At 40.7% G+C, this 19,128-nt stretch overlaps 1 protein-coding gene across 1 annotated transcript in view; it reads left to right on the top strand.

Annotated features, from left to right (window-relative positions):
• Positions 1-17,337, top strand: part of LOC131131031 (large ribosomal subunit protein uL23m-like) — a 44,190-nt gene extending 26,853 nt beyond the window's left edge. The window contains exon 5 of the mRNA XM_058075311.1: positions 16,103-17,337. Coding sequence (XP_057931294.1) covers positions 16,103-16,267 — 165 coding nt within the window. The 3' untranslated portion in view covers positions 16,268-17,337. The remainder of the gene's footprint in view (positions 1-16,102) is intronic.
• Positions 17,338-19,128: the final 1,791 nt, after the last annotated feature.

Raw genomic sequence — 19,128 nt, 5'->3', positions numbered from 1 at the left:
AGCATCAGCATGCCAACAAAAATGTGTTCTCTGGTTACCGTACAGTTCGGCGCGCGAGTGATTCTCCTGAAAGGGATACCACCGAAGGGTGCAGTCACTTCGAGGGGCATGACGCACATGACTCCAGTGATTTAAAGCTATAGCCATATGAAAATATACTGCAGACATATTGGATAAACGGGGGAAACTGTTGAATGTTTTGTGTAAAAGACGCTGTGACACTTGCAGCGCATTTGGTAATGGTAATGGTAGTGTTTGTTAGAGCTAACTATGGTAATGGTAATGGTTTGATTTCATTTCAACATGCATCAGATTACAATTGAATGCATCACATAATCGGTTCACAGTTCCACATGTCCAAAAGGAGTAGGAAGAAGCAAAGCTTATTAAATCCTACCCCTCCATCTGGTACTTTTACAATCAGTAACTGGTACATTTGTTCACTTCCTGCTTTCCATAATACAGTTTAAGTGTTTTTTTTGTTTTTTTTTAATAATGTACCTCGTACCGAAGTACGGGGTGATATGAGCATCCAATGCCATAATGGGTACCATCATCGTTGTGCATTGTTGGATTTCCTTACTCAATCCATTCCATAGTTTGATTCCACATACTGAAATGCTATGGCTAGCGTAACGTAGTCCTAGCGTAGAAGTGTTTCAAATGTACTTCTTCCCTGAGATCATATTTCTCCTCTCTTGTAGAGAAGTATTGGATGACATTTTTAGCTAATTAGGTAATATTTTTAGCTCTATGCATTATTTTAGCTGTTTAAAGATGAACTATATCAGCAAGTTGAATATTTGTGATTTTAGAAATAAGGAGTTAGTATGTTCTCTGTAGGCGGCATTATGAATTATCCTTACTGACCTTTTTTGCAGTACATTTAGCAACCATTGCTCACCATTTTGTGAAAAAGACTATTGAATAATACGAAATGGTGGAACTTCGTTTTCAGCTGCTGTTCATTGCACCTTGTTAACCGTAAACAGCGTAGTCCGCACACAATGTGACTAAAATTGAATCATGGAAGTCTGTATTAAAATCAGATGACATCTGCATTGATGCACAATGTGAACTTCAGAATGTTTGTGTGGTATTTTTCCGATTTGTTGCGTCAATAGCAACAACAACGCATATTTGTTATATTTGTCAGTTTCATGTCAATGGAATATATAACTAGAGAACGATGGCAATAAAATGTTTATTGATTATTTTCATTTTCATGGAGAATCCCAGAAGGTCGGCAGGGCTAACGGCTCATGGTTCTTCTTTTGTTTTCTTCAAGTGATCCTTATTTTATCTCGTCACTCAGTAGCACCTTCTCTCATCTTTCTTATTTCCTCCCATCTTTCCTCCCGTTACCCCTCATTTAGATCGCCATGGCAACACATATGCACAAACGTGCATGCTCGTAACCTTCCTTGATTACTTCTGACCCCCTGACCTGTAATGACACAGCTGCCACTTTGATCAGCCAATCAGCACACGGCGCCACCCAGGTTCTCAGCGGGGCAGCCACAGGCCTGATAAAGCTCTCTGATAGGCCCCTGCTGATGCATTTCCTGTTTTGGTATGCGTCTTCGTTTTTTTTTTATTTTCTCCACCAGCTGGTCCTGCATTCCTCGGAGTCGAAGAGGGGGCAGGGGCATTGCCTGGATGTTTACGTTGCATGTGCACGTAGGGGTGACTGAATGTGTTTTTGTGTTGGGGCCTTAGTGTGTGCGTGCGTGTGCATGTGTGTGTGTGTGTGTTTGGTAGCCTAGATAGTTGTAGCTGTGGAGCTCGAAGGTGATTGGGCTGTTGTTTACATGCGTTGTTGAGGGAGAAATTTGGTACATTGTGGGGGTTGGGGGTGACATAGATGGAAGGGATAATGACAGTGAACAGCTGTTAATGTGTGTGTTTATGTATGTGTGTGTGTGTTATGGGGGGGGGGTGGATGATCGAGATAGGCGAGGTTTAGGTGTGACTTTCAAAAGTGGGCGGTTCAAGATCTGATTCACCGTTTTGTTGTTCATCACATCCAGCATGGGAATATTTGCTTGTGTTTCTTGTTGTTGTTGTTGTTGTTGTTGTTATCGTCCGAGTGTCCACTTCAACACCAGATGGATGTCGATATCTTTGTGGGTGGTTGGGTGTGTATTTAGATGGTGATGAGCCTTTTCCTGAGAGCTCTGTTACCGACGTCCGATGTCTCCAGTAGCAGACTGGGGAGCAGACATGTCCGGACATGCACACACATACTTAGTTTGTTACCAGGCAGAAGTATCAAAGTAGACGTTTGTATTTATTTATGTCTCACACCACACACTGTAGAGTCGCTTTCCTACGTCTTACACCATCTTAGACCTCATACACCTGTCTGACTCTTGATCTTTGTTCCACGAAGTGTGCACAAATTAGTGCCGCCATCCTAAGGACCTCTCTAAGGACATCGGTATGTTTTGTGTACGGGTACATATCCATTAGGATTTACTGCTTGATCTGCTCATACACATAATTAACTGTACTCATTGGTACTCATTGGCTTAGCTTGTTTTCTCCCTAGTAGGTAACACCGATCCATAGACATTCCGGTTTTCCTTATTTATCTTTGTATAAAAATTGTACGGACCAATACATTTGCATAGGTTTGTGCATCCTATCCATCCACCCACCCAACACTTATCTGAGGTCAAGGAAACCCAGATTTCCTCTACATTAAAAACAAAAATGACTTACCCATGGGGAATCTTTAAGGTGAGAACTACTTGCCCGAACTTGCCCCATGTAAAATGAAAAGACTGCCATAATGATATCATCTCATTTTTTGCGACATCACATGAGAATCTCAAATAAAGATGAAAGGATTATAATTTCTTGTGGTTGTTTTCCGACATAGATCATGACGTTGCATGGAAATCCGTATTGTCAAGAGACTTCTCGGCACTTTGCCTTTTATATAAGTTGTGCACCACAATGAAACATTATTGAATAGACACATTTAAAGTGTTTTTAATCCAGAAAAAAATGCTCAATGGTCAAACAATAATTTGTGATGCAAAGGTGAGGAAACATACACAGAGAAATGGAAGCGCTAGATTTTGTAGCTTGTGCAAAAATCAGCACTTGGTATTGGATCTAATGGGTGGTGTTTCATTGTGACCACTTCAAATTGTCACAGCAATGTGATTCACTCACCTGTGCCATCATTTGATTTGCTGCCGCTAATAAAATACTCGTTTAGGAGGCACTGTTTCATCACTTTTTGCTGTTTTCCTTCAGAAGTTGTTGAAGAATTAGACCATGTTGGCAGGGACGCCATGATAGATGTTTTCCTAGTCAAACCATCGCTGATTGGTTGATCGCGAACAAGAACGGGTGTGGGTAAAACGCGGACTGTCGACTATGGACCGCGGTCTAAATAAACGATTCTGATTGGTCCATTTCAAGATTTGCAAGGATTGGTTTGGAAATTACCATCGGAATTACGCAGTCTGTGTTTTACCAAAAAAACTCTTGGCAGTATGGCATGCCAAAGTACACTTGCCCGACGGGAATATCACTGATTGGATTTACTTGCCCCAATTTTGTTTTAACTTGCCTCGGGCTATCGGTACATCGTTATTGTCGAGTCCTGTGGTAGATCCCTAGGATTTCCCAATGTTCTCCAACGTTGGGTCTTCCAGTCAGCCATGCCCTTTAACGTATTTCAGGGATCCCAGGGTTTTCCCAGGGCAGCTGAGAGATATAGTCTCTCCAATGTGTCCAGGGTCTTCCCCGACGCTTTGGACATGCTCTGAATATCTTTCAGGGAGGTGTTTGGGAGGCATCCCGAACTCTCTTCCTGACTGTTTGGAGGTGAAAGATAAGGAAAATTTGTCGCCGCATCAAACCACTGCCACTGGGCAGTGATTGGCAAAGGGATATCCACACTTTCAACAGACGTCTTTTTCGTGTCTCACCGCACAAACCGGCCCCACACACCCTTGCTCTTCCAATCAGTAGTTAGAACTCACTGTTGTTCATATTTGATGTCATCTAAGTCTATGATTCTATCTATGATTCTATAATAGATGCATTGACGGACTTGGGGTGAGTCCAATGTTACAGACTCTATTTTAAAAAATGCCAATTTGCTCCACTTTAGTCTTAAAAAAAGATATCACATAGTTTGGAAATGGGAACTGCATGCGGCTCCGGTGTCACGGTCTGCTGACCTTCGGCCTCGTGGTAGTCCAGACTTGTCCAAACATTTAAAAAAAGGTTTTGCTGATACTTTGAAATAACCGAAGCACAAAGTTAAATAATATGTTAGCTGTCGGTATTCAAAAGCCAAAACGGTGCAGCAGATAAGCCAGACAAGTCAACGAGTCAACGCCAACAGACCTTTAGTAGCCCCTTTCTTTTACACTCTACCGACTGTTTTGACTTCCTGGACCACCTCCAAATACCTCCTCAGTAGTGCTTATATTTGCTTATGGTGGTTGCAGAAAATGTTGAAGAGAAAAATAGTTTGTTCAGAACTAATTTGAATCAGATTTTCCGAAGGGGGACAACCCTTTTCATTTCTTTTTAATACCGATTCCACTCTCTGTCTACCCCCCACCATCCGCCCCCGCTTCCACATCTGTCCCTCACTCGTCTGTTCTTGGAATGCAGGACTGAGGTCTGGACAGAGGAGTTGCAGGGAAGTGAGGTTCTCATTGTGGATGTGTTTCTGTGTCATTGAGATAAAGTGAGAGTGAACGTGTGGGCCACCCAGGGGCCTGGCAGCTGAAGCTGTTTACAATCATCTGGCCACATCGCTCCTCTACGGCTTTTACATATTTTTTCCTGCTTCTCACTCTTTCTGCTCAGCCTTTTTCTGTGATTACAGATAATAAAGAAAAATACTCCTCAATGAAGTAATATCATACTAAGAATCGACCGGATGTCACAGTTACCCTCTCTTATGGGGGCAGTTGCGATGCATAGACAGATTTGGTTGATCTGTGCAGCTTTTCAGAGAATTTTCAGGTTAAATTCCCAAGTCTGACCACAGGACATTTATTTTAACTTCACACTAATCAGTTGTCAACTACTTTTGGTACAGTAATAACTTAACGCAGTACTTATTATAAACTAAAAGAAGTGGAATCACAGTGTTGCTCCGACTGCTAAAATCCGTAGCCTTACACATCTTGTAAGGCTACGGATTTTCACAAAACTTTTCACAAAACCTTTCACAAAACAAGCAACTTTTTACAAACTGCACTTATTTCATAATTGGGTAGTGTGACCTTGATTTAACCAGAAAGAAAATTGCAACAAAGTAGATTCTTCACCCCAAAAATCCGATGCGAAAATGTGTGATCACAAATCAGTCATGATGTGCGATATATATCACTATATTGACAGTTACTATGGTACCCATTATGTCGTTGTATGGTCATATCACCTCGTACTTCGGTACGTGACAAAAAAAAATTATCCTTTTTTTTTATTAAAAAAAACAAACTATATTAGGAAAGCAGGAAGTGAACAAATGTAACAGTTACTGATTGTAAAAGTACCAGATGGAAGGGTAGGATTTAATAAGCTTTGCTTCTTCTGTCACTGTATGGTCATATCACCTTGTATTTCGGTACGTGACAAAAAAAATATATACATTTTTTAATTTAAAAAACAAACTATTTTAGGAAAGCAGGAAGTGAACAAATGTAACAGTTACTGATTGTAAAAGTACCAGATGGAGGGGTAGGATTTAATAAGCCTTGCTTCTTCTGTCATTGTATGGTCATATCACCTCGTACTTCGGTACGTGACAAAAAAAAATACATTTTTTTAATTTAAAAAACAAACTATATTAGGAAAGCAGGAAGTGAACAAATGTAACAGTTACTGATTGTAAAAGTACCAGATGGAAGGGTAGGATTTTATAAGTTTTGCTTCTTCTGTCATTGTATGGTCATATCACCTTGTATTTCGGTACGTGACAAAAAAAATATATACATTTTTTAATTTAAAAAACAAACTATTTTAGGAAAGCAGGAAGTGAACAAATGTAACAGTTACTGATTGTAAAAGTACCAGATGGAGGGGTAGGATTTAATAAGCCTTGCTTCTTCTGTCATTGTATGGTCATATCACCTAGTACTTCGGTACGTGACAAAAAAAAATACATTTTTTTAATTTAAAAAACAAACTATATTAGGAAAGCAGGAAGTGATTGTAAAAGTATCAGATGGATGGGTAGGTTTTAATAAGCTTTGCTTCTTCTGTCATTGTATGGTCATATCACCTCGTACTTCGGTACGTGACAAAAAAAAATTATCCTTTTTTTTATTAAAAAAAACAAACTATATTAGGAAAGCAGGAAGTGAACAAATGTAAAAGTTACTGATTGTAAAAGTACCAGATGGAAGGGTAGGATTTAATAAGCTTTGCTTCTTCTGTCATTGGATGGTCATATCACCTAGTACTTCGGTACGTGACAAAAAAAATATATACATTTTTTTAATTTAAAAAAACAAACTATTTTTGGAAAGCAGGAAGTGAACAAATGTAACAGTTACTGATTGTAAAAGTATCAGATGGATGGGTAGGTTTTAATAAGCTTTGCTTCTTCTGTCATTGTATGGTCATATCACCTTGTACTTCGGTACGTGACAAAAAAAAAAATACATTTTTTTTAAATTTAAAAAATATATATATTAGGAAAGCAGGAAGTGAACAAATCAAACTATGGAATGGATTGAGTAAGGACCTCAAACAATGCACAACGATGAGCCAATTCAAGAAACAATACAAGCAGTTGATGTTTGCTAAATACAAGGATGAAGAGTCTTGAACCAGTCATGATGTGCTATATATATCAATATATTGACACGCACTATGGTACCCATTATGGCATTGGATGCTCATATCACCTTGTCAAATCAAACTAAAAAAATTAAAATGAAAAAACTAAAAAAAAATTAAAAAAAAAATATTATGAAAGCAGGAAGTGAACAAATGTAACAGTTAGTGATTGTAAAAGTACCAGATGGAGGGGTAGGATTTAATAAGCCTTGCTTCTTCCTACTCCTTTTGGACATGTGGAACTGGGAACTGATTATGGGATGCACTCAATTGTAATCTACCAATACCATTAGACCTCCTGCAAGAGTCAGACATTGAATGCTTTAATCTCTGCCAAGCGTTGGTCAGAAATAAGAAACAACGTCTCTATCGGTCGACATTTCACAGTCTAAGCCGCCACTGCTTTGAAAAACCGAGCATGACACATGCTCACTGAAGATAAGATAAATTGGTTTTATTCCCCCTGCCACATACGCACACATTACTGCACAGACGCTCACCCGGAGACTGGGGTCGCCCTCGGTTCTAATCTCTGTAACCTCACCACTGTGGTCTCTCCCTCTGTCGTTTTGCCAGACTCTCCTACCGTGTGGTCAAAATGAATTCCACCACAACTTTGAATACCTTCTGTCACTCTCACTCACACGCATAAACACACACGCAGCCGCACACTCCATCAGTTGTCTGAATGACTGCTTTGCTATGATTCATCCTCACCGCACAGCCACCACGGCCACAAGACCCACAGTCTCGAGAGATTTCTCACTGTGTTCGTCAACACCTCTGTTTCAGCGTAGGGGCCAGATTTGGTCTTAGTTGAAAGACCCGACTGCCAAACATTTGGTTGCGTTTATGAACTGCCTTGTGGAAGCGTCTTGTCTCTGATGGCTTTTGGATTATCCCGACTCAACAATCAATAAAAACATAATCTCATTGTCAGACTGTTTTAAAGGCTCTCTGACCTCAGTGAGAGTTCCTCTGTTCAGAACTGTGGTCATGTGACGTCACCCGAGAAGTCAGAATCCTTACTGCTCTTATGCTAGGAGTCCACTGGGCCGGCGCCAGTTGGTGCCAGTTTGCGCCAAAGATTATGTGATTGGCGTGTAGTGGCGCCACTACGCGCCTATCACATAATCTTTGCCGCGAACTGGCACCAACTGGCGCCGGCCCAGTGGACTCCTAGCATGATTGGCACAACTTGGCTCGTGCCATTACATTCCAGTGGACTCAAAATAGGTGGATTGTTTGTGACATTTGGTTCCACTTGGTGGACACTTCACGCCGATTTTTTGTGGCGCGACAAAGATTTTTCTTTCATTTTCCGCCACTTTCTTGACGAGGGTCGCAGGGGGTGCTGGAGCCTATCCCAGCTGTCTTCAAGCGAGAGGCGGGGTACACCCTGGACTGGTGGCCAGCCAATCACAGGGCACATATAGACAAACAACCATTCACACTCACACTACTCTTATGCTAGGAGTCCACTGGGCCGGCGCCAGTTGGTGCCAGTTCGCACCAAAGATTATGTGATTGGCGCGTAGTGGCTCGCTGTGGCGCCGAATTAATGTTCGCTCGGCATGTTGCCATTATTTGGCGCCACTACGCGCCAATCACATAATCTTTGGCGCGAACTGGCACCAACTGGCGCCGGCCCAGTGGACTCCTAGCATGATTGGCACAACTTGGCTCGCGCCGTTACATTCCAGTAGATTCCAATAAGCGGATTGTTTGTGACATTTGGTTCCACTTGGTGGACACTTCACGCCGATTTTTTGTGGCGCGACAAAGATTTTTCTTTCATTTTCTGCCACTTTCTTGACGAGGGTCACAGGGGGTGCTGGAGCCTATCCCGGCTGTCTGGGAGTAGGCGAGAGGCAGGGTACACCCTGGACTGGTGGCCAGCCAATCACAGGGCACATATAGACAAACAACCATTCACACTCACATTCATACCTATGGACAATTTGGAGTCGCCAATTAACCTAGCATGTTTTTGGAATGTGGGAGGAAACCGGAGTACCCGGAGAAAACCCACGCATGCACGGGGAGAACATGTAAACTCCATACAGAGATAGTCGAGGGTGGGATTGAACTCGGGTCTCCTAGCTGTGATGTCTGCGTGCTAACCACTCATCCGCCATGCAGCCCGACAAAGATTTTTAAAATTTTGAAATTTTCTTGCCGCCAAATTAAATTTTTTGCTGCGGGTTACGGACCACCACGAGCCAGTTGGGAGGCAGTTTGAGCCACAGCATGCCACTAGGCACCTTATTGGTGACACAGCAAATGTGCATTGGTGCAAACAGGCACCAACCGGCGCCTGTCCAGTGGACTCTTAGCATTACTTAGCTTAACAAGTACTTTGTAATGCCAAATAAAAATGGCTGATCTTAAGACTGTTTGCTTTCTATTTTCTATTTAGTATTGTCTTAGATCATCTGCCATTGGTCGTCAAGTGCTTTTGCGGCGGTTGTGCGGTTTTTAAGGTATGAAGATGGCTGAATCAAATATATACGTTTGAATCACGGCACGTTGAATCAACTGGAGAGACATGCATTGACACCTTCCTGTTTTAATCGGACATTTGAACACATCAAAACTATACTACTATACACATCTATAACTACTATGTGTACTGTAAATCATTGTTAAATCTCAGCCTATGAATAATAGAAAAATTACCCTGCTCACATTTCCCCTCGATTGATTTCACGTGCATTGCAAGGTTGCTGGAGACACTACAGATTTTCTCATGTTTTCCATAAGAGGGGGACATTATTATACTTGAATACACAAAATCCTTTATTCACACTAGTTCTTTTTCTACGTCATGGTCATTTTAGTTGGAAATGAAAAGCAAAGGTCAATTGGAAAGAACACAGTTGTTCTTTGTGTGTCTCTTCCCATTTCTTGTGCGGCTGCAGATGGGATTACTCAATCTTAGACACAAACTTGAACCCAGATTTCATTTAAGGTCATTTCACTAAAGTAACTATTGTTCCCGAGAACAGTTTCCCAAACATTTTCAATTATTTGGCTTTTCCTGAGGACCCAACAATTCAAAAATACATGAAATGTTACCAGAATATACATGAATACATATGAATCCATATGAAGTGATAATGAATAATAATAACATCGACTTTTACCCAATAAAAAAATGGACACTAAGTATGAAAATGAAACTGGTATACGACATTTGGGGCAAATCCAAGGACTGTGATTTTCCCATCTGGAATTGATATTTCATGGCTGAGCTGCACCTCACTCATTGCTTTGCAGGTGATAGAAAGCTGCCAACTCGTGTGTCATTAATTGTGTTTGCTTGCTGTGGTCACGACACTGATGGGGGAAATTATACCAGTCACACTTATTAACTTCAAAATCAAAAACCTTATTGAAATCATTTGGATACCTATCCAGTGACTGGACACAAATAACTAAAATCAAGATAAAGCTCATTAGACCTTAACAACAAACCCACTGATTCTTCTCATCACCTTGAGAAACCGTCAGGTGTGCCGTGAGGAATTATCCAATATCACTTTTTATAATTAACATTGATTAATCATCATTTGCAAATATTATGTCAATAGCCATGAATATATGGACCCAAATATTCCAATTGCATTTGGTGTATTTCACTGTATTTGGTCATTTGCAGCGTTTGCAGTGTTGCCTGCGCGTCCAGGTACATTGGAAACATAGTCAAGGAAGTGCCTTTTTATAACGGATAAAATCCCATTTACGCATATATCGGATATAAATCCGGGATACGCATATAACGGATTTCGCTTATATCGGACAAAACCAGTGGGAACAATTGAATCCGATATATCCGAGGTTTACTGTATTATTATGTCTCACAGCATGGGGTCAAGTCCCGGTATCTCTTGAGAGCAGCTTGATTCAATTGAGAGCTGGTGGAAGATGATGGCGGTGTGACGAAATCGTCTTTTTTTTTCCATTTGACGCGGAGGCTGCGATCTCCACGTTAGCTGTTTTTTTGGCCTCCTCCTCGAGTCTCCTCCATAAATCACTCAATCTCAACTCACACAAACACTTCCTCTATTTCTCACAGGCACACACTGTATACACAGAGACGGACACATAGGACACACAAGTTTGACTGGGATCACATGGGGGCCAAAGGGTGGGGTGGGGGGGACGAGCTGAAGCTGTGCTCTCGTGTGATAAATGTTTCAAACAAAATACAATTTCTTTCTGCCAGAACCCTGTCTTGCTGCGGAAATGTGTCCAGCAGACTTTTAACACACGCATACACAATCAGGATGCGGCCTGTTGCCAACAATAAGACTTTTGCAACGTGTCTCAGTATTTTGTTGACTGTCTTTGACTGAATCTCAATCGGCGAATCCGATTCATCTTTATTATGTTTACACACAAAGTGACCTGCGCTGCTCTCCGCGACTGGGAATTATCATGCGACGACGCTCGAGTTTGATGCGGCTTTGCGTTGTTTGTTCCGTTGCCAAGGTCTTGTGTTTATAACAGTGTGCTCGACCGCGTACAAATGATACAAACAATACCGTACGGCCATCCTCGCCCGCCTCAACGTCGCGCTGCCAATGCCGCTCCCTCGCATTTTTCTGACACGTCATATGTAGTACTCTGGTCGTGAGCCGTCATGAGATATTACATTAAATTACATGACATGAACACATCGTGGCAAATCCGACATGAGCAGAAAAATTTCTCCCATTCTGTGTGGAAGTGGTTGTATGAGTTTGGCTTCTTACCTTGCCCTTCTCAACTCAACTCCATTTGAAACACTTTCAACACTGAGCTTCCAATTTATTTGTTCAAAGTGTTTAACTCGTTATTTGTGTGGCTTGCTATAGCCGATGCTATGTGCATTAGTGTTGTGCAATATAGATATAGATTACAATTGAGTGCATCCCATAATCAGTTCACAGTTCCACTTGTCCAAAAGGAGTAGGAAGAAGCAAAGCTTATTTAATCCTACCCCTCCATTTGGTACTTTTACAATCAGTAACTGTTACATTTGTTCACTTCCTGCTTTCCATAATGCAGTTTTTTTTTAAATAATGTACCTTGTACCGAAGTACAAGTACCGAAGATCAGTTTAAGTATTTGTGATTTTAGAAATTTTAGAAATAAGGAGTTAGTGTGTTCTCGGTAGGCGGCATTATGAATTATCCTTACTGACCTTTTTTTGCAGTACATTTAGCGAGTGAAGATTGCTTTTATAGTTATTAGCCCATATTTCCACACAATAAGTAAGATATGGTAGAACCAGAGAGCAATAAAGAGTGTGGAGTGATTTTCTGATCGAGAACAAATTTTGCTTTGTTCAATATTGAAATATTTCTGGCCACCTTATGTTGTATATTTGTAATATGAGGTTTCCAGCTCATATTTTCATCTATTGTTATCCCCAGAAATGTATTTTCGTTCACCTTTTCAATGTCTACACCGTCTATTTGTATTTGCTGGTGTGTGTCCTTTCATGATTTTAGTTTTATTTAGGTTCAAGGACAATCTATTATCATCAAAGCATCTTTTTAGTGTGACCATTTCTTCTCTGACCTTTCTAATGATTTCGTCTGTACTCCCTCTAGAACAAAAAGCAGTGGTATCATCCGCAAATAATACCAGCTTTAAGTCTTTTGTAACTTTGGAGATATCATTGATGTACAAGTTGAACAGTTTTGGCCCCAGTATTGACCCCTGGGGAACTCCGCACGTAATATATGAACTTGGAGATGTGTATTCTCCTAGCTGTACGTATTGCTTGGTAATGGTAACATGGTTTATAATGGTTAAATTATATTTAGAAGGTTTTCTATGCTCTATTAATATTGAATCCTAGTTTGCAGAGTTTACTTATCGTGGTCTGATCTGGAACCAGTTCACCGCGATAAATGAGGGACGATACTCAGATACAATGCCGCTATGTACAGTGGATGGATGAACCTTTCACCTGTAGTCTACGAGGGTCAAAGTCAAGATTCAACTTGCTATACCATTTCACAGTATGTGGCCTTTATTTAGTTGTTGGTATTTTGAGTTTTTTAGAGGTTTTTTGAGTCTGCAACATATATATATTCACTTCATTGATGATCCCGAGTACAGTACAGACCAAGGATTTGGTCACCATTCCTGGAAGTTAAAAACAACCCCAGTTCTTGGATGGCCAGTATACTCTTCGGACGTGTCACTCATTGAGCATGTTTGGGATGCTCAAAGTGTTGCGTTGATATTTTTTGTTGAGTGTATTTGTAATAACAGTTGAGTCACTGTTATTCCGTTGTTCAGTTGTTTGACGCTGACTTAAACCAACCAGCCGGTTTGTCTCATTTCAAATGAAAAGGAAATGTGTACAAAATATGCGCTTGCACCCGGCCACTTACGTCACGAAACAGTGTAAATATACAATAGTACAAGTATAGAGAGTGCTGCTCTATGTTTTCCTGCGTAAAAAAATTTTGGAAGATTACTCTAGTTTGCCTCTTGGGAATCAAACCCAGCGATGTTGAAAGGATTGTCTCTGTATTTGGTTGAGGAGGTTGGAAACAGACAATGTAACATTCAGATTAGAGTTCGCCCATTGATTTATGCCGACTCGATGCAGACTAAACCCAAAGTAAACACAGTAAACCTCGGATATATCGGACTCGGATATATCGGAAATTCGCTCACAGCGGACAGATAAAAAAGAACCAATTTTTCTGTAATGCATTTCCAATAAAAATTCATTGCATATATCGGATTTTTTATAACGGATTTCGCCCATTTCGGACAAAATCTCCAGTCCCGTTCCAATGCATTTCCATTAAATTTCCCTCGCATATATCGGATGGCCGCATCGTGGCGCTCCGATTCGCCGAATTGTGACAGGCCGCTATACGACGTCATTTGCAGCGTTTGTAGCGTTGCCTGCGCGTCCAGGTACATTGGAAACATAGTCAAGGAAGTGCCTTTTTATAACGGATAAAATCTGATATATCGGATATATCGGACTCGGATATATCGGAAATTCGCTCACAATGGACAGATAAAAAAGAACCAATTTTTCTGTAATGCATTTCCAATAAAAATTCATTGCATATATCGGATTTTTTATAACGGATTTCGCCTATTTCGGACAAAATCTCCAGTCCCGTTCCAATGCATTTCCATTAAATTTCCCTCGCATATATCGGATGGCCGCATCGTGGCGCTCCGATTCGCCGAATCGTGACAGGCCGCTATACGACGTCATTTGCAGCGTTTGCAGCGTTGCCTGCGCGTCCAAGTACATTGGAAACATAGTCAAGGAAGTGCCTTTTTATAACGTATAAAATCCCATTTACGCATATACCGGATATAAATCCGATATAGCGTAAAACGGACATTTTCCGGTATACGCATATAACGGATTTCGCTTATATCGGACAAAACCAGTGGGAACAATTGAATCTGATATATCTGAGGTTTACTGTATATTTGTAATATGAGGTTTCCAGCTCATATTTTCATGTATTGTGATCCCCAGAAATGTATTTTTGTTCACCCTTTCAATGTCTATTTGTATTTTGCTGGTCCTTTCTGCTGTTACCAAACTAGAAGGAGAGAATTGTTAATTTTGCCTTTCTTTCTTTCATTCATAGTTAATTGTTAATGAGAATTTCTCCAACTCTCTCCTGGATGTCTCTCTCCATTTCTCTGGTCCTGATTTATTCAGAGGTAAAGAAGGGTATCCATTATTTATTCCATACCAACCCCATCTCTGGCCACCGCTAATGCATCGCTGGCCGACTAGGCTGTCAGGCTGGTGTCGAGTACAGTACACGTACACACACACACACACACACACACACACACACAGGTCAGTGGGTGCAGGCATGTAAACGTCCAACAGTGCCTATCCTTCTCATCCAATCCGACGGACACCTGGCGGCACCTTTTAACCGGCGCCAACTCATTGCAGTCCTGAAATGACTCGGCTGTATCTACGGCCAGATCATAACCCCGCCATCACTCTTTGGATTGTGTGAAAACCATTCATCATAAATCCATCCACGGAGGTGATTTATGTTCACGAGCAGCACCTTCCACTTCACAAACGGTCGCAATGGTCAATTATCTTATCATGAGGTCAAATGCCATTAAATTAATAACCAGCATGTACACCACGGTACAGGTATATCCATATCTGGTTAAATATATTCGGTACAGTAAACCTCGGATATATCGGATTCAATTGTTCCCACTGGTTTTGTCCGATATAAGCAAAATCAGTTATATGCGTATACCGGAAAATGTCCGTTTTACTCATATATGGGATTTATATCCGGTATATGCGTAAATCGGATTTTATCCGTTATAAAAAGGCACTTCCTTGACTATGTTTCCAATGTACCTGGACGCGCAGGCAACGCTGCAAACGCTGCAAATGACGTCGTATAGCGGCCTGTCACGATTCGGCGAATCGGAGCGCCACGATGCGGCCATCCGATATATGCGAGGGAAATTTAATGGAAATGCATTGGAACGGGACTGGAGATTTTGTCCGAAATAGGCGAAATCCGTTATAAAAAATCTGATATATGCAATGAATTTTTATTGGAAATGCATTACAGAAAAATTGGTTCTTTTTTTATCTGTCCGTTGTGAGCGAATTTCCGATATATCCGAGTCCGATATATCCGAGGTTTACTGTACAAGGATGAAGAGTCTTGAACCAGTCATGATGTGCTATATATATCACTATATTAACACTTACTATGGTACACATTATGGCATTGGATGCTCATATGACCTTGTCAAATAAAACTAAAAAAATTAAAATTAAAAAAACTAAAAAAATATATATTTTTTAAATTATATTGGTATTGGTATTATATTGGTATTGGTACATGTTTGTATATTTCTGAGGTTTACTTTTGGGGTGTTAAGTTGATGTGTGATGAATTTAGTGTTGTCATCAGTAAGCTAACACGGTGAGTGAGACTTTTGTTGTTGTTGGTATGTATGATACAGTATGGTCATATCACCTCGTACTTCGGTATGTGACAAAAAATGTATTATGAAAGCAGGAAGTGAACAAATGTAACAGTTACTGATTGTAAAAGTACCAGATGGAGGGGTAGGATTTAATAAGCTTTGCTTCTTCCTACTCCTTTTGGACATGTGGAACTGGGAACTGATTATGTGATGCATTCAATTGTAATCTGATTAAAACCATTACCATTTGTATAACCAGAAGACGAATAAAGAGGAAAACCTCTGAATGGTTGTTATCTTTGCATTTCAGGCTGAAGACCAGACGTTCGCCTTCCCTGATATCTTCCCGGAAAAGACCAGCACCCCGGCACAGGGCTCCATGGAGGAAATGCAGGAGAAGTTCATGGAGGACGAGCGGCAGAGGCAGAAACCTGACCCCAGGAGAGGAGGGGTCACGGAGTGGTTCGGACTCTGAGGCGGCGGCGGTGGCCCACGACTGGGAACCATTTATGCCTGTACACGTGTGAGTGTTTCGTCAGGTGTGTCAAGTATTCAAGAAGGAATTGTCGGGATGTCGTTTCTGTTTCAGCATTCAAAGCTTCCAAGGGAATGACTTGAATTCCCATCTTTCCTCAAATCAACCAACCCATGAACCTCAGTTTGCTCACATGACCTCCTTTTTCGTTGACTTTGTTCTTTGCCATCTTGTCTTGGATCTCCTCTTTTCTTTTCTACGTTCATGACTTTTACTCATTCACAGTGGATCTTCTGGAGTTGAACACAATCTATCAAATAAGGCATCAAAGTGTTATGAAGTGCCCTTCATAATAAACCCTTGTCACATGTGACATTCTTATGTAATCATCCAACATTGAAACCTTGGTTAATGTCCGCCCCGGTTAGCATTTTTTGTGGTTGATGTCCAAATTTTTGGATAAAATTTGGCCATGAATTGCTTTTGTTTGGCGTCCAAAAATATCTTGGATCACACACCAAAGACAAAATCTTGTGTGACTTGCACATGTTGGTGCAGTGCATTGTGGGCCGCATGCACCATTTTAGAGCGACATTGTTTGTTTATATCAGATTTGTTATGCTAGAGCTAGAGACACATGCGATGGACTGACGTCTGAATTTTACGACTCCGTCATTGTCTGCGGTGCCCACACATACAGTCTATGCGTACACAAATCCGGTTGTTACATTGATTGTAACACTCATTTTACATCCGTAACACTCTTTTCTAGTTACAACAACAAAACGTAGACATTCAAACTAACTGTAGCATAGCGTTATAGCATTGGCGGCGTGCACAGACGTCACCAAACACCTCAAAAGGCATCCTACTGGCGGTGGGGGGTGTTGTTCGGTTGTTGTTTTTCTTGTTCTTTATTAAGAAGGCAAGCTACATGTTTTTTTTTAGCTTTGATATTTAGTTTGACATATTTCTGCAAATTGTGGTTGTAGCAGAATAATGTGTCTATTTTGTGTTATTTTGTTTATTGATTGTCAGCAAAACTAAGTAAAAATGAAGTTAAATGTTCAGTTGTCATTTGTAATTATTTTTGCCTCATTTTCTGTCTGGAAAACTCGATAACTATTGTTTATAAAATGTGTTTTGTGTTAACATTTTTGGGGGTCTGGAACGGATTAATTGGATTTACTTGATTTTCTGTGGGAACATTTGTTTTAGAGGCTGGTTTGGTTTGAGTCGGATTAATGACTTAAACCAAGGCACCACTGTAATGCTAATATGAATTAATGGCAAATTATTTTTGCCTCATTTTCTGCCTGTAAAACTCGATAATTATTGTCTATAAAATGTGTTTTGTGTTAACATTTTTGGGGGTCTGGAACGGATTAATTGGATTTACTTGATTTTCTGTGGGAACATTTGTTTTAGAGGCTGGTTTGGTTTGAGTCGGATTAATGACTTTAACCAAGACACCACTGTAATGCTAATATTAATTAATGGCAAATTATTTTTGCCTAATTTTCTGCCTGTAAAACTCTGAATTATTGTCTATAAAATGTGTTTTGTGTTAACATTTTTGAGAGTCTGGAACGGATTAATTGGGTTTACTTGATTTTCTGTGGGAACGTTTAGTCTGTTTTGGCTTGAGTCGGATTAATGACTTTAACCAAGGCACCACTATAACGCTAATATGAATTAATGGCAAATTATTTTTGCCTCATTTTCTGCCTGTAAAACTCGATAATTATTGTCTATAAAATGCGTTTTGTGTTAACATTTTTGTGCGTCTGGAACGGATTAATTGGATTTACTTGATTTTCTGTGGGAACATTTGCTTTGTTTAGAGTCCGTTTTGGTTTGAGTCGGATTAATGACTTTAACCAAGGCACCACTGTAATTAATTGGATTTACTTGATTTTCTGTGGGAAAGTTTAGTCTGTTTTGGTTTGAGTCGGATTATTGACTTTAACCAAGGCACCACTGTAACGCTAATCCGTGATGAGATTAATGGGTTAATTTAAAACAAAACTTACGTTTCTTGCACCGTCAGATGCATGTTTTAGTTAATTCTGTTTAGTTCCAAAAGAGCGTTCAACTTTTGGGCCGTTACCTTTCACTCTGCGTGCTTCTGCAACAGGTCTTCCTCTCACAGCGCACTAAAAGAAGTGGTGTGGTATCCCTTCCAGATTTGACTCGCGGCCAATTGGAAAAGACCACCAGGACAACCCACATCCTTTCTTTTTATGATTTTGCCTCGGATTAATTGACCAATTTAGGTAAACAACATTTCAGTCGCTTCAGCAAAGCAACATCATGGAATGTTTTATTATTTAGTTATAGCACCTCTCGCCTTAATGTGGAGGAAAATCTACCTAATTATTACTGCTTGTTGCAATTAGATGTAATAAACGAGTCACCCGTACAAAAGTGGTGTGCTTGCTTGTTCTCGTTCTCGCCTCGTCTTCCACCGCCGCCGCCGCCGCCGCCGCCGCACTCAACAACTCGCGCTGTGCCAACGTGGTCTGGTAGCTGTTTTGACAAAGTAATGATCTGTGATTGAATCGGGGCCACTGGAGGACTGTGCACGCTTACGGTAAAAAAGGCCCATAAAGGGGAGGGACGTCTCCCGGGCTGGTGGTGTGCATCCTCCATTATGTCTTGAGGCCAAGGTTACTGTAAGTGTCCCCTAGCCGTGACCACAAAATGTTGGCTCATACAAAAAGGTCGGGTCTCTGACCCTGAACCAGCCGACACCGCTATCACTAAGGAGAATGTCAATATTGATCCTGTTGGCCCATTGTGTGCTGCCTGGAAAAGCTTACCCCCAGTGCTGCTTTAAAGCGAGCCCGTTTTGAAGAGAA

This window comes from Doryrhamphus excisus, chromosome 6 (genome assembly GCF_030265055.1).
Source record: "Doryrhamphus excisus isolate RoL2022-K1 chromosome 6, RoL_Dexc_1.0, whole genome shotgun sequence".
Classification (NCBI taxonomy): Eukaryota; Metazoa; Chordata; class Actinopteri; order Syngnathiformes; family Syngnathidae; genus Doryrhamphus; species Doryrhamphus excisus.
Note: the sequence above shows the minus strand (reverse complement) of the source record. Positions and strands in the feature narration are given on the sequence as shown.